We start from the raw sequence: 15,761 nt of genomic DNA, 5'->3' as shown, positions 1-15,761 counted from the left end.
CAGAGCTTGACGACAGCGGGAGATGTGACTATCACAGTGAAGACGAGGGCAGCCTGGTTTTATAAATCTGAAGAACCCCTGCGAACACAGCCAATAGAGGGCTGCTTTTGCGTCTTTCTTAGTGGGAAGAAGAAAGTTTGCTACTCAGCCAGCAAAAGCAGTATTTCAGCTTCTTATAAAAATAGCTTCAAAACGTCACGCATGTCCAGAAAGATCATCATTGTTCTATTTGGGCTCTTCATTATTTGCATCACTGCGTCAAACTGGAAACTTAGCCACAGTTAAACAGTACTTGTATTTATATTGGAAAGGATAGAAATTGTTTGCACTTCCTACCGTCCCGTGGGAAGAGTGGCAGATTCTCCTGCTTGTATAAAATTAACGATCAGTAAGATGACCACTTGGAAACATGGGATGTAGGAGGAGATGCAGTTTTACGGAACTTAAAAGGAGGTCTTCCAGTGGATGTCACGACTTGCAAAAAATAGAGAAGGAGGTAGCGTTCTCCATAGATTTCGTGAAGAATGGCTGCAGGTTCTGTGGAGGTGATGCTGTAGGCTTTTACCTCAGAGAATATCTTTCTAAGATCAACCATACACCAGCATATTGGAAGGAACCATAAAAATGGTATGCTTTTGTCCTGGCGAAGACTGACACAGGAATCTGGGAAAGATGAGATAGTCCTTCACACCTTTCTTAAGTAAAATGAAATTATTGATTGCTTCCCCTTTTGTTTTTGTTTTTCCCAATAGCACCTTCCTCCATTGCTTTGGTCCAGGCGAAAGAAGTTACAAGATACAGTGTTGCTCTGGCTTGGCTGGAACCAGATAGGCCCAATGGGGTGATCTTGGAGTATGAAGTCAAGTATTATGAGAAGGTATTACTTGAATGAGCAAGCTTCCTTCCCTCTCTTCTCCTGACCATCCGTCCCCCACTCCTTCTCTCCTTCCCTCTTTCCTTCCTTTTTCTCTTTAGATTTAGCCAGTTAAAAATCCAAAACGCTAGTGAATCTCAAAACCAAATGCATTTTGTTCCCCAATCGAATCCAATTACGAATTTTATGTATTAACTTGCTTATCTTGAAAAATAGGAAAAATACATTGTGTTCTAATATAACCATTTTTTCTTTCTAGTAATGGAAATCAAGATAACTAAACGGTTCTTATATATAAGCCTTCTATCAGTGAGAGTGACTCATAAAAGTCGAAATAATGATCTGTTTAAGTAGATCACTGCTATTCAGAATCAAGGTGTGGGTTTTGATGACTTTTAATAGAAAATCAGGGAAGGAAAATTACATTTTCAGCCTCTTAAAGTTATAGAAAGACATTATTTTTACAAATAACTTGTCTCCCTTAAAGGACAGAATTCTGAAGAGAGCTATTTGCATTCAAGATTGTCTGGAAAATGAACAATTGACTTCTCTTTCTTTTTAAAGATAATCACTTATTGGCTTCCTTATTAAAAGCAGAAAGGGGACAGGATTTATTTTTTCACTAAAACCAGATTACAGCATTTTTGACATTTTCTAGACAGAAAATAGAAAAAGATGAGAGACCTTCTTACGGTTATTTCTGTTAAATTGCTGTCTGTGGACTGAGAAAAGCCACCAACCATCATCTGATTTCCTTTTTAAAAAAGATCATAAGTCAGGATCTGCATATGGTCAGTGTCAACAGTGATCACACCCAAACCCCACATGTCCTTCAGAGTCCGAGATCTTACAATGGTACTTCCAACATTGAAGTGAACAGGAGGTTTAGAGTTTATTCATCTCTGTTTACTTTCAACTTTTTAAAATTTTATTTATTTATTTGAGAGAGAGGGGGCGAGCAGGAGTGGGGTGAGGGACAGAAGAAGAAACAGACTCCCCACTGAGCACGGAGCTTGACGTGGGGCTCGACCCCAGGACCCTAGGACCACGACCTGGGCCGAAGTCAGACACTTAACTGACTGAGCCACCTAGATGCCCCTTACTTTCAACTTCTAAGTATACTGGCTTGGTTCCTTTAATTATGTGCCTAGAGTAAGTGGGGGATTTATTTTCCCACCTTCTCTAATGTTATTGCCCCACGATGCAGGATCAGAATGAGCGGAGCTACCGCATCGTCCGGACGGCTGCCAGGAACACAGACATCAAAGGCCTGAATCCTCTGACTTCCTATGTGTTCCATGTCCGCGCCAGGACAGCAGCTGGTTATGGTGACTTCAGTGAGCCCCTGGAGGTCACAACCAACACAGGTACCAACTTCTGAGGCCCTTTTTACAGTACAGGTAAAATCATATTACAGTGAGATCCAAGGAACTGTACCTGATTTCTGGTTAGGCGAACATTCTGTTGGCAATGAACATGGTTTGAGATGACGATGTCTGTAACTTAGAAAAGCTCATGCTCTTTAATTAATTAGCTAATTAATTATTTTATTTATTTATTTGACAGAGAGACATAGTGAGAGAGGGAACACAAGCAGGGGAGTGGGAGAGAGAGAGAAGCAGGCTTCCCTGCTTAGCAGGGACCCCAATGTGGAGCTGGGTCCCAGGAAGCTGGGATCCATGACCTGAGCCGAAGGCAGACGCTTAACGACTGAGCCACCCAGGCTCCCCATCTCATGCTCTTTAGAAAAGAGCATTTTTTTCATATTAACTGTTCTGTCTTTTCATGTGATTAGAAAGTGTTTTCTTCTTTTTCTTATTTTGAATCTTCTACTGATCATAGAAAAATGGAAGTGCTAAGTGGACGAATTGAGAGTTGCATAACTATCTTAAAGAAGTTAGGAAGTTTTCTCCTAGGAAGAGTAAAGAAGGGACTGGATTTATTTTCTTTTATTTATTTTTAAGAATCTGTTTAAATCAAGTCAGATCAGTTTGTTGTTTTTTTTTTTAAAAACCCTTTGGACAAACATCAACTCTCAGCATTGTGAGTTGGACTCATTGATTGACTTGAAAATATGAACAAAGGAGATGCCCATTGAGTAAGCTGGCTGTATAATTAACACATCGAGATTGAGCTTACTGGATAAGGAGATCATAGAGAAGAATCTTCAACATCAGTTCTAGAAAGTAATTTTCTTCATGAATTATTAAATAAAGTAAGAGTGAAAAAGAAGAGAAACTACTCTAGGATTGAATCTGATGGGGTTTGACAATTGTGAGCGATATTTCTGGAAGGCTTCAAGGAGGAAGTGGCATCTGATCTGGTCAATAATGAGCAGGTTTTTTGATAGATTTGGAGAGGGGGATGAGCAGGGATTCAAAATTGCTTGTCCTTTTTGAAATTTCCAAGTGTCTTTCATTAAATAAGAGTTAGGGCTGAAACCAGAAAAGAAGAAAAAGCAATGGGTAGTAAGGTTTACCAGAGGGTTTTGTGAAGTTCTTCCTACAAATATATAAAAGAAAAGTCTTCATCTCATTAAGGTTGTCTTAGAAATGCTGTCACATAAATACTTAATCAAAGGGCAAAAGAGGCTGTGAGCCTTCCCGGTGGCTTCCAACCTTGATTACTCGTGACCCAGTCAGAAGTTCTAGCTCATAGGACCTTCCCAGAGGTGATCCTTGTGTAACTGTCTTTGCCAGTGCCTTCCCGGATCATTGGAGATGGGGCCAACTCCACCGTCCTTCTGGTCTCCGTCTCAGGCAGTGTGGTGCTGGTGGTCATTCTCATTGCGGCATTTGTCATCAGCAGGAGGTAAGCACTTAAGCCACTCGCTGCCCACCCCCACCCCCATCCCACTTTTTATGAGGGAGCTTTTTGTCTCCGCCCGCAAAGCTGAGGCTTTTGATTAGCATCATAAACAGGGCATGTGTATAGCCAGCTCCTTCCTCTTGGCTTTGATCTCCGCACACCGCTATGGGAGCTGCTGGCTGCGCCTGCCCTGGTGGCGGCCCTCACAGCTGAGAGTCCTGGAAAGACCCAGCTATTTCCTGGAAACCCAGCCGAGAAGCAAGCCAATGAGCGATTTCCAGATTCTCTAAGCTGTAAGGTGTTACATTTATACCTCTCTTAAGCTTAGACTTACTGCCGGAGGCAAAAAAAAAGAGGCCATATAAAACTTGGGTCCAAAATTTAAGCTTTGCCATTTGCTATATTACTTAAACTCTTCGAGTCCTTTTGTGTCCCTTTTATAAAGTACGGATAGAGGATCTCAGAGATCTGTCTCTTAAGAGTTACTGATGGGAGAATTTTGATAGGTAAAGTAGCTAAATCCAGCACACAGTAGGCGCTTCAACTTGAGTTTGGTTGATAATAATTGCAACCAAAGCAAATGATGGAGTGTTACACTCGGTCTTCTTTTGGGAGAGGCCATCACCATTTCTAGAGAGTTTCCATTAAGCACACTGTGGGCATGGCATTGTTCTTGGAAATGAATTTAAAACAGCAGATTGCTTAATTCTGTGTAAGTCTACAATCTAATGCGATACTTGAAAACCAATCTAGAAAAGAAAAAAAATTAAAATGGCTTGGCAGTCTGTTTTTCTGAACCACTTTTCCTTACTGTTGCTGCTCCCATCTGCTTATTAACACTACTCAGAGGCTCCAGAGGAAGGGGGCAAGAGGGGACAGCCTCTCATCTCTAGTATGTGCCCACATCTAGGCTTCTCCAGCCTTCAGTCCCCTATGCTATCAACTATTTCACAAAGAGGGGCTTTTGGCAAAAGAAGGGCAGAACCTGGGGACATCAAAATAATCCTCTTCAGTATAAGCCTTTTCCCATTACAGAAAAGGAACATGATACTGAGGAAGACAAAGTACTTGTCTAGAATTATTACTTTCCCTCTGTGGGAGAGCTACTACTGGACACCCAGTCGCCATGATCAGCTCCCTGCCCTGTGTCTGCTGTGTCCTCTCTCTCTCTGCCCCTCCTGTTGGTGATCTCATTGATGTCACAACAATGCCTCTGGCTCTCGCCACTGGCCTGAGCAAGCCATCACACTCTTTGCTCACTTTGCGGTACATTATAATTAGGGTCATGACTGTATATCCTAATTTGCCGGGATGGTCTCAGTTGTCACATGTATCTATTAATATCATGCTTCCCCACTCCCATGCTCCAAAATGCGCTGGAATTACAGAAATCAATGTCGGTCGCTCTAAACACGGTATGCACCAAGAGGTCATTGTGTGTAGGCACCACCTACATTTGTCATTGTGTTTGTTTTTTGGGAGGCAAAGGCTGTCATTCTGTGTTTGATTAGAGCCCTGAGTTCTTCCTGAAGAAGTGAAATCCACAGTGAACACTTCTCCCTGTTGCTGGACTGTACATAGAGTCTACGTAGACCTGCCTACTGCACCCTATATATTGTTAAAGCTCAGTCTTTGGAAACTCTGATTTGGCCTAAACAGAATTTTAATTTCAAGTTTTCTTTCCTTTTCTGGCATTTGATTTTGGAAGCCAGTCAGGATGGACCTCTTTCTTGTCCATTGCCTTTTGGTTTGGGGCACATACACATGTTAGGCACACAAACACAGGGGAGCGGGACACAATAATGTATGTCCATCAGATAGTGGGGGGCAAGAGTGGGATGGGAGACTTAGTGGAAATTACACGGGCTTTTTGTTTTCATTATCATATATTTCTGCGCCTGAAAATTTAATCAATAAAATTTAATCATAAATACGTTTAAAAGTCTAAAACTAGAAGAAGAAGAAAAAAAAAACTTCTTAATTACCTCCACGTTGAAATAATCTTTGGCTAAAATCCAGGACCACGTGATGCTTAGAACCATTGGAGAGAATACTCCTTTGCAGAAAGTGGGTCTCATGTGGTATCTCAACCTCCTCTTTGATGTTGAAGGGAAGCTTTGTCTACTTGTCCAGCTTTTCTTTAGAGTTACCTTTTTTTTTCCCCAAGCCACCTTAAATATACCAGTGAAACCAGAATAATTAAGACTAAGTCACCTCATTATAAGTTTCTTTTGGATGCCTCACTTTGACAAAATGAAAGCAAAAGCACAAGAATATGTAATGCAGGAAGACGAGCTTATTAAAAGCTTGTAGCTATAGGAAATAGCATCGCACACTTGATGACTTAATTTTGTTTCTGCTTTTATTGATCACTTTATTCTTTAAGTTAGGATTGATAGGAAGATACATCGGATTTCCAATTATGAGTCCCCGCCTTAGAGAATTGAGCCTGTCGAGTTACCCAGCGATGATTCTTGTCCCTTCTTCCCCCCCTTAAGAAAAAAATGTCACTTCCCAAGGCTGATAAACACTGCTTGGTGATTGGTCCTCAATGGATCACTTTTTAGAAAATGAAATGTCAACCCCTTGCCCTCCTATTGATTCTTCTTTAGTGTTGGCCATAAAGCTGTCACGGGAAAGGCCGCCTGGAGCCAGGTAGCTGACGGGCTTTGCCACGGCTGATGCACACTCAGCTGATTCTTCTCCGTACACAGACGGTGTGCTCTGTCACACTGGACTGCCGATGTTTCAGTGCGGCAAGAACAGGTGAAGAGAGAAGAGACCAGTAGTGCGGACGAAAGTCTGGTCCCTGCGTTCAGTGTGGGTAGAAATGAAAGGTGGTAAATGACACCTCCAAGCAATCTTGCCAGCCCCCTGGGAAGGTAACAAGTGGAACACCCTGGCCCGGAAAATGATCCGGCTGCTTCTCGCCCTTCAGAGCCACAGAAGGTTGATGGCAGAGTCAATGATAGAGACGAGGGGATCCCTTAGGAGGTGATTCCCCTCCAACCGAGTCCCACCAGGTCACGGTGTGTGAGATTTTTTTCAGAAGTAAAGGACAGGGACCCACACAGTGAGAAAATCTTCAACCCTCCTGATTACCTCAAAGAAAAATCTGTCTGGTGCTAATTTGTCATTTAGGAAAGAGGAAACGGCCTCAGGCTCACAGCTGGTATCTTGCTAGTTTTTTTTTTTTTTTTTTTTTGGATAGCAATTGCCTCATTTATTATATTTTCTTTATACTGAGAAGCCTGAGCTTTAGGCAAGCCAGGGTATCCCCCTTTTTTTTTTTTTTTTTTTTTTTTTTATAAAAGATTTTATTTATTTATTTGACAGAGAGAAATTACAAGTACACTGAGAGGCAGGCAGAGAGAGAGAGAAGGAAGCAGGCTCCCTGCTGAGCAGAGAGCCCGATGTGGGACTCGATCCCAGGACTCTGAGATCATGACCTGAGCCGAAGGCAGCGGCTTAACCCACTGAGCCACCCAGGCGCCCCCCCTTTTTTTCAATGAGAAGATCGCTTCTTCATTTGGCCAACTTGGATGTGTTGTAAACATTTAGAGATCTCAGTAAATGACTCCAACTCCCACATTTATAGATCTTATTTATATATTTAAAATGATACACAAAGTAAGTTGACTTAAGACCTGTGCTATGTTTTTACCACCCCCATTATGCTAAGCAAATTCACTTACTCTTTTTATAAGTTTTTTGTTTTTGTTTTTGTTTTTGTTTTTAAGAGAGAATAAGAGCAGGGGGAGGGACAGAGGGAGAGGCAGGCTCCCCTCTGAGCAGGGAGCTCCATGTGGGGCTCCATCCCAGGACCTTAGGATGACCTGAGCTGAGGCAGATGCTTAACTGACTGAGCCAGCCAGGCGCCCCAGAAAATTCACTTACTTTTTTTTACAAGCATCTACAGTCAGCGCGCTCTTCATCCTTGATGTGGAATTCAAGTATTGGGTCAGCTTTCCTAGCGCACCGCTGTTTCTTGCTATTGGGTTATTCAGGCATCGCACCCCTTTACTTATGGGATGCTGTCCCTAGAAAGTTCATCCCAACCAGGTCTGTACATTCTCTTGAGTAGCATAAGGCACCATTCCCCATACTCCTGTAGGTACCTATTGGTGGTCTCCACCGTGCAACCACTTTATTGCTTTCTAAAGTGATTTTTGAAACGACTCCTAACAATGACATCATAAAATGCAATGATAAGGTCATAACCTCCGGGACTAATGATTGAATGTGTCACATTTCCCTGGTCCCCTGCATCTTTACACGTGATTAAGTGATTTCGTCAGGTTGTCCCAAATATGATTAATCCCCAGTTGCTTGAGGCCAGTGTGTCTTCCCCAAATACTATTTTATTGTGTGAGGGAAACTTTTGAAAGGACTAGAATATAAGATGAGTCACTCATTTCTAAAGCCCAGTTTGGTGATGAGAGGCAAGTATTGCCTGATAACTAGGCATAGAGCATTGCTACTGGGTTTTGGTTATGTCTGTTTTTATGGTAACATATATTGTACTCACTTTACTCAAAGAGGTGAAATTGATTTAAAGAAAAAAAAATGAGGTTGTGGTAAAAATTTGTGAAGAAGTACACAAAAGACCCTGATTCAGGAAACTACCTCATTCTAACACTGGCTCCTTCTGTACTGGGAACCTGGAGAGCAGTGAACTAAACCAAGGTTACACAACTGGTTAGTTGCCTGCTTCGGACAGGAGCCCATCTTTCCTGACTTCCAATACTGGCTACATTGGAAGCCCATACTGACCACACTAGCGGACCAAAATTTCAGGAGTCTCCTCGGTGCCGTTGGTAGCATTTGTAGTCTGTGAATTACTGTGCCCATGTAATGCACACTATAAAGTCAGATTTCGTGAGTTGGTTTTGTCTTCATCTGAAGGCTCAGCTTTTCCACTTTGGAGCTAACTGCTCACGTAATGCGAAAACAGTTACCATTCAGTCTGTATCCATCTTCCCTGGTGTCCTAATTGGAATATTATGATCACATAAGAATGAATACACTCAAATGTTCGCCTAAATTGGCTCTGATGAAGTCATGTAAATTCATACAATTAGGGGGCAGATGGAACTGCGGGAACATTTCTAAACAACTTGCGTGCAGTTGTACAGTTCAATTTCACCCATTTCAGAATGTGGCTCGGGAAGAACATTTAGACATCATTCGGTGCAAGAACAATGACAGCTTAAGGAAGGGGAAGAGAAGGATGGCTTCTATGAATCTTCGTGGGTGATGCCATTAAACGCTGCAAAGGGTCCTCCTGGAGCCATGCTAGTTATTACATTGCTTTATCTTCTTTAATCTGCACTTTAGCTGAATAAATTACTTACCTTTTACTAATTAGTTTTGAAACAGTGAACCACATCAATCAAATCCATCCACTTGATCAAGGGAAGTTAGTATTTTAATCAAAGCGGGGTTTGTTCTGGGCCCCTGCCACGCTCCCCCTCCGGTGTTTTGTTTGTGTTTTTGAATAGTCAAGGTGGCAGAAGGACACATTGGTTGGGAGGGCAGGCTCGGGGCTCACGCTGTTCCTCCACAATGCCTGCTAATACCCTGATTCTGTCCCCCTTTGACCCGGGCTGGGGAGGGCTCAGCTTCCAAACTCTCAGCTTCACCTGCGGGATGAAGCTCTTCCCTTTCACTCCTGCGGATGAAAGGTCCCTTGCTTCCTTCTGGAGCATTCACTAACAAACCACTCCCCTCCCCACCCTGTCTTAATCAGCTTGTCTGAGTCCCTGTAATTAGAAAATCTTCAACAAAGGTTTCCTTCTGCCATTCAGGTGATCCACCCATGGAGGTCAATTTAAAGTTAGCACCTCTATTGGCCCTGTGGCGCCCTCCAGCCTGACTGACCGGCTTCAATGGGCTTTCTTTCTTGGAACAATAACGGACGCATTGTCCTCCCCGGAGCCAAGGAGAAAGGGTCATCAGGTGACAAAGGTAGAGGCAGACATAAGCATTTCAGCTTCCAGTATCTTCTGAAAAAGCTAATAGGCTACCATTAGGGTTTGAACAGGGTGATTCCTTGTGTTTCTTTTCTAGCATTTTCTGTACTCCCGAGGGGCCTCTCCCCCAAGGAACACTGCAAGTCAAGAAGTTTCTTTAGAAATACACCTTCACTTCATGTTTAATTCCTCCTTTTGTGTTTAGAAGTCTGAGGAGGGGATGGGCATGTGGGTCTTAGAATTCATGATCCCTGCCATTTTGCATTTCCTCTGGCTTCACACGTATTTAATGGATGTGCTTGATGGGAAACAGGTAACTGTCCTCCTGGGCAGCTGGAGGCTGTTGTTTCTGTTGGTATATTACAGGGTTTTTGACAGACTTGGTGGTATTTTAAAGTTGGCACCAAAGCTCTCCTGCTCAATGCATTATTTTGCTTCTCTAAAGGAAAGACATTCAGATCAGTATTGGAGATCTAAAGTGGTTCAAGAGATATACTTGTAATTTTAGATAATGCTTTTAGGAGCTCTGATAAGATACAATCGCTCAGGCTGGCAGGACCCTATCACACCCCTGGGACCGAGCCACGCGTTTCCCTGACATAAAATCTTGTTTTCATAGTTCCTGACCTTACACTCTTATATTTCCTTTAAAATGTGGAAGGGGTGGGGAACGATGGAGGGAACTACATCTTTCATGCAAATGTTTGGTTTCAGGACATTTCAAAGTGTTTCATTTCTTTGATGAACCGATGGATTCTGAAAGCAGTGGCATCCAGTTTCAGTGGATTTACTGACGAACAATGTAGTATTGCTTATAATAACTCTCATCAGAGATCTTGATGTAGGTTCATCAGTACTATGAGAGGCATGTGAGATTGTGAGCAGATCAGGGCAGGTGGTGCGCTCCTCTCCTTGCTAAGAGGGTTGTGGGGGAACCACACACCCCGCCCCCCCGGCCCGCCCCGCACGCCCTGCCTCACCTGTACAGTGGAACTGAGTGTGTGCCTGCCTGCCTGCCTATTTCCTGTTCTTGCTGGGAAGATACAATTAAATATTGTGGCCCTTTAAATCATTTAAAAATGATGGCCCTTTTTAAGTTAAAAGCAAAGTAAAAAGACAAACTATTATTTGGGACTGCATTCCACACACTTGGCGGTAACCTGAGTGACTGAATCTCTCTTTACAGAGCTGGTTCCTGCTTCATAAATAGTCAGGGGAGGGCATGGTCATGTGTCCAGAGCACCTTGGAAAGCTGAATGCAGTGTGAAAGCGTGAGGTGTTACTACTTGCAGGGCAGTGATACCCATGGAGGGACCTCTGCAGACAATCTGGAGGGATGTGCGGATCATGCTGGGGCTCCTCTCCAGTCGCCCCAAGCAGCCCATCCACTGCTCTGCTCTTCTCTCTCCTATACGATCATCCCCCCTTCTCTGCTTCTTCAGACAGAGGTCAGGTTTCCAGAATTTGACAGAGCCCCACTGTTGAAATGCTCTGTGACCTGGAGGGGATCTTGGGTCAGCTTCCTTACCTGCAAGAATCTTGGCTTAGCTCGTCTGTGAAGCTTCTAGAAAACACAAGAAGAACTCCAATGTCAACTTTACATCTGGGGCAGAAACATAAATGTACACATTGTATTCACTTAATTGGTCTCATTTTGCCAAACTTTGAAAAGCTATAGTACCAACTGAGTTGATTTTTTGATTCTTGTGACCTACACACATACACATAGATATACATACATGCATACATATGCAGTGCATCAAAATTATTGACTTGAGATTTACATATATTCAGGATTTCTGATTCTCAAGACTTTTATTACACCCAGATCCCATTTTTTTCCCCCCCAGAAAAGGTGAGTGCAAGCCAGGGTGGGGATGGCAGAGGGACGGAGGGAGAGGCAGAAAGAGAGCCTTAAGCAGACTCCTCAGTGAGTGTGGAACCTGAAAACAGGCTTGATCTCACAACTCTGAGATCATGACCCGAGCCAAAATCAAGAATCCAATGCTTAGCTGACCCAGCCGTCTGTCTCCTCTCCCTCCCCACCCCCAAAATCTCATTTCTTCAGGACATTTAGAACAAAATGCCAATGGTGAGATCATACACCATTTCTTTGGAAAGAGAATTCAGCTACAAAGGGAAACTTTTCATCTTTACACTTGCAAGTTCTCTGCAAACTCTTTTATAGAATGTAATCCAGTAAAAAGCAAATATTTACCTTTTAAATTCTCATTAATAATTGATACATTTGTAAGCAACAGCTGAAACCAATAACCAGAAAACTATTGTTTTAAGAATATCCTATGATATGATAATGAGACTGGTGGTAGTGGTTATTCTGGTTGTAGCTACAGCGCCGACTGTGACAATGAATACTCTCGCCATTTGATTTCTGCAGAATTCACCCATGGAAACTTACTTTAATTCAGAATATGTATCGAAAAATTAGCCAAGAAATTTATAATGTCTTCAGTAAGATAAATTTATTCTTGAGATTTGAAATTATATTATAAAATATTTGTTTTTATCACCTTAGTTTAGTGTCATGGTTAAGAGCAGAGACTCTGGGTTCTGATTGCTTGAAACTATCATTCGGCACCAAAGTGACAGTTACTCACCTTATTATTTTACTTTCCATAAACCTCAGTTTACTCATCTGGGAAATGTCCACAATGTATTTGCCTGACTTACAAGGTGGTAGCAAAGAACTTACGGCATACAACTTTTGAAAATAATTTTATTTTTTATTTTTACTTAGACGGAGTAAATACAGTAAAGCTAAACAAGAAGCAGATGAAGAGAAACATTTGAATCAAGGTACAAAAACTGGATTAAAAAAATAATTTTATTTTTAGAGCATGTCTCATATTTTCAGTGTAGAAATGGCCTAAATTAAATTCATAAGACTATTAATATTACAGTCCTTCCACAGAATTATCTGAATAGTGGTCTTCAGGGTATCCAACTGAAATAAATGATTTGGGATTGTTTCAAGTGAGATTAAAGATGGAGGTTGGGGAAACTTGTTCCTTTATTTTATTTTCCACCCTGAGAAAAGTATTGGTCTTGCTGGCTCATTTTTGTAGCTGGGTGACAAGGCTTAACAGGTCACAGTTTTTCTCACGTTTGGAGGGGAAAAAAAGAACTTCTAGGAATGAACAGTAATTGTCCCAATCCCAAGAGTATTTGCTATGGCATTTAGGACTACTAATATTTCTTCCATGTACTCTGGTTATTTGGGGATTGAAGAGTAAATTTGAAGAACTGGCCCTAGAATGACTTGAGCAAGAGAGAAGACTCTTAAATGGAGAGCAGTTGATGCCCCTCCTGGAGTGCCATCCATTAGAACCTTTAGAACCTTCTGAGATGGTGGTGGTCTCTGTCTGCATTTACATTAGTACATTAGCCAAGAGCCACATGCACTATTGAGTATTTGAAAAGTAGCAAGTGTGAATGAGAAAGTGTATTTTAAGTTTATTTAATTTTAACTAATTTACATATACTAGCAACTTATGGGTAATAGCTACTCTGTTGGACATCACGAGAAGGTAGAAGAGAGAGACTGACCGCGGGTAGGAAGGATCATCTTGAGAAAGAGTTTCTTGGCTACAGCATATAAAGTGTTGAAGTATATGGGATATCTGAACCTTCTGTTATTTATTCACCCTGTTTTCTTTCCAAAACCATATTTTTTTAAATTTGCAAGTGATACATATATTTTTTTTAATGACTTTTTTTTTTTTTTTTTTTTTTTTTGCGATGAGAACTGACAGTTCTGGAAAATCAAGGGGATTATTAAATCAACCAGCACCCTACACCCTCTCTGTTCCCCCAAAGCCATACTAGGAGCTCTAGCAGGGAAAGGAGAGTTCCCAGTTACTACTAATGCTTCTTGCCCCAGACATCTCTGGGCTCAGTGCTCACGTTCTGAATTTAGGCTGCAAGTTGACTGTGGGGTTTGGCTGAATTAACGCTTCCTGGTATTCAAACCATCCATACAATGAGGCAACAACATTTTCTCCAGCTGAAGCTTTCAAATGAACTGTGGTGTCTTTACTAATAGCACTTTTAAAAGTGCAGGTCCAATCCAGAGTTTATATTCTCCATCAGCTAGCTGGTGTTATCCCTCTTGTCTATTTTAACCCAGCTTTAATCTTCATTTGTTAATTACTGGTCACATGCTTAATTGGTCCAGATACTGGGCAAAAGGGGGCACCTCGTAGACATGGCCTGTTGAAAAAGAAAGCTCCAGTTACCTTCCCAAGAAAAGATGGAGATGATGGGTAGGACATGAGCAACTGATCTGGACACCTAGTATTCAGCCAACACATTCCCAGTTTTCTTGTAGAGACTCTCTTTTCCTCCATGGGATGAGTGGTTTTTCAGATTTCATCCTTGAAGTGTGAAGACATTCCAGGAAGTCAGTAGAGCTGTAGCCTCTTAAGTAGCTAACAATTCTTTGTTTACCCACTAATGAAAACCAGAGCAAGGATCTAAATATTTTCGTATGTCTATGCTAAGTATTTTTGTCATGCTAAGAACACTTTTCTATACTGAGTATTTTTAGACATGGACAACTTCAGTTTATTCATGGTTTTTGAGAAGTGTTCAGCTATCCTATCACATGTTTATTGCTTAGGTGTTAGAACTTACGTGGATCCCTTTACATATGAAGATCCCAACCAAGCAGTTCGAGAATTTGCCAAAGAAATCGACGCATCCTGCATTAAGATTGAAAAAGTCATAGGAGTTGGTAAGTATCTGAGTATCTTTCGGATTAGCCTATTTTCGTTGTAGATATTAAGCATACATATGTGGATTATACAAATTTATATGAACATAGTGTATATACATGTATTTATGTAAATATCAGTATACACGAAATTTCCTGGATCTATATAAAACATGAACACAGTGCCCAGCATGTAAAAAGTACTCAACAAATGTTTGCTATTCCTCTTTCATCTTGAATGTGTTTCTGGTCCATGGTTGTTGATTCGTTTTTTCTTTCCCAAAGGTGAATTTGGTGAAGTATGCAGTGGGCGTCTCAAAGTGCCTGGCAAGAGAGAGATCTGTGTAGCCATCAAGACCCTGAAAGCTGGTTATACAGACAAACAGAGGAGAGACTTCCTGAGTGAGGCCAGCATCATGGGACAGTTTGACCACCCGAACATAATTCACTTGGAAGGCGTTGTCACCAAATGTACGTGGGTCGCTCCCTTTACAAAGCCAAGTTAGAAGTTACTGGCAAATTAAACACACATTTTCTTTCCAGGGAAATGACAGATGGAGCAGACCCACTGATTGCTAATAGGAGGAAATCAGTACAGGACAAGTCATTAATCTTGTAGTCAGCTCTCAATGGGTCTACGGTTTAGGCTGATTCCCTATTTCCAAGGCAGCTTGTGTGAGATTTTAGGGAAATTAATATTGCAGATTTTCGGTATGCCTCGCCATCTTTCAAACCTTCGCTAGACCAAACTGATTGTCACAGGGTAGGCGCAAGCAGATGGTAAGCAAAATAAAATTTAAGTACTTTTCATATAAACCACAACAAAACCTTGCCACACCTTGTGCTTGCAGCTTCGGCTCCAGATGCAGGGAGTGAATCCTGGAAATCTTTATTATATTGGGGGATTCGCTTGTCTGCTCTGCCTGATTTATGGCTGTTGCTGTTCGGCACCTATTTACAGTAACACCTGGATGAACCTTCCCTTTTTTAGCCCATTAGCATTCCCCAAGCCTGTGAACCACGCTTCAGTTAAAATACGACACAGCTCAACAGATGCATTTTGTGAAGCAAACCCTGAATACATCTGTAAGGCTGGCTAAGACCAATTTATAAAGCACCGCCGAAGCCGTTGTTGAACATGGCTCTGTTCCAGGAGCCTCGGTACCTACTACCTGAGTACAAGTCAAGGATCTTGTAAGCCCCAGGGCTCTGTCTCCAGGAAGGCTGGGGTTCCTCCAACTTGATTCAAGGTGCCTACGAAAAGCATCCTCCGTCAGCATGTGCAGAGTGGGCGAAGGCTTGGGGGGCTGGTGTGCAGTGGAGAGGGAAGGGGAGGTTAACAAGTCAGCGTTGGACATGCCGTCGGGGGCAGAGC

The 15,761-nt window shown here is 42.0% G+C and overlaps 1 protein-coding gene across 2 annotated transcripts in view; it reads left to right on the top strand.

Annotated features, from left to right (window-relative positions):
- EPHA4 (EPH receptor A4) overlaps positions 1-15,761 on the top strand; it is a 143,414-nt gene that overhangs the window by 107,004 nt on the left and 20,649 nt on the right. For both annotated transcript variants that reach the window (XM_013061619.2, XM_004762891.3), the window contains exons 6-11: positions 753-877; positions 2,082-2,241; positions 3,574-3,685; positions 12,413-12,471; positions 14,294-14,407; positions 14,672-14,857. In XM_013061619.2, the coding sequence (XP_012917073.1) occupies positions 753-877; positions 2,082-2,241; positions 3,574-3,685; positions 12,413-12,471; positions 14,294-14,407; positions 14,672-14,857 (756 nt within the window). The remainder of the gene's footprint in view (positions 1-752; positions 878-2,081; positions 2,242-3,573; positions 3,686-12,412; positions 12,472-14,293; positions 14,408-14,671; positions 14,858-15,761) is intronic.

Source organism: Mustela putorius, unplaced genomic scaffold, assembly GCF_011764305.1.
Source record: "Mustela putorius furo isolate JIRA1106 unplaced genomic scaffold, ASM1176430v1.1 tig00000275_pilon_pilon_pilon, whole genome shotgun sequence".
Classification (NCBI taxonomy): domain Eukaryota; kingdom Metazoa; phylum Chordata; class Mammalia; order Carnivora; family Mustelidae; genus Mustela; species Mustela putorius.
The sequence above is the reverse complement of the archived record's forward strand: the minus strand, read 5'-3'. Positions and strand labels throughout refer to the sequence as shown.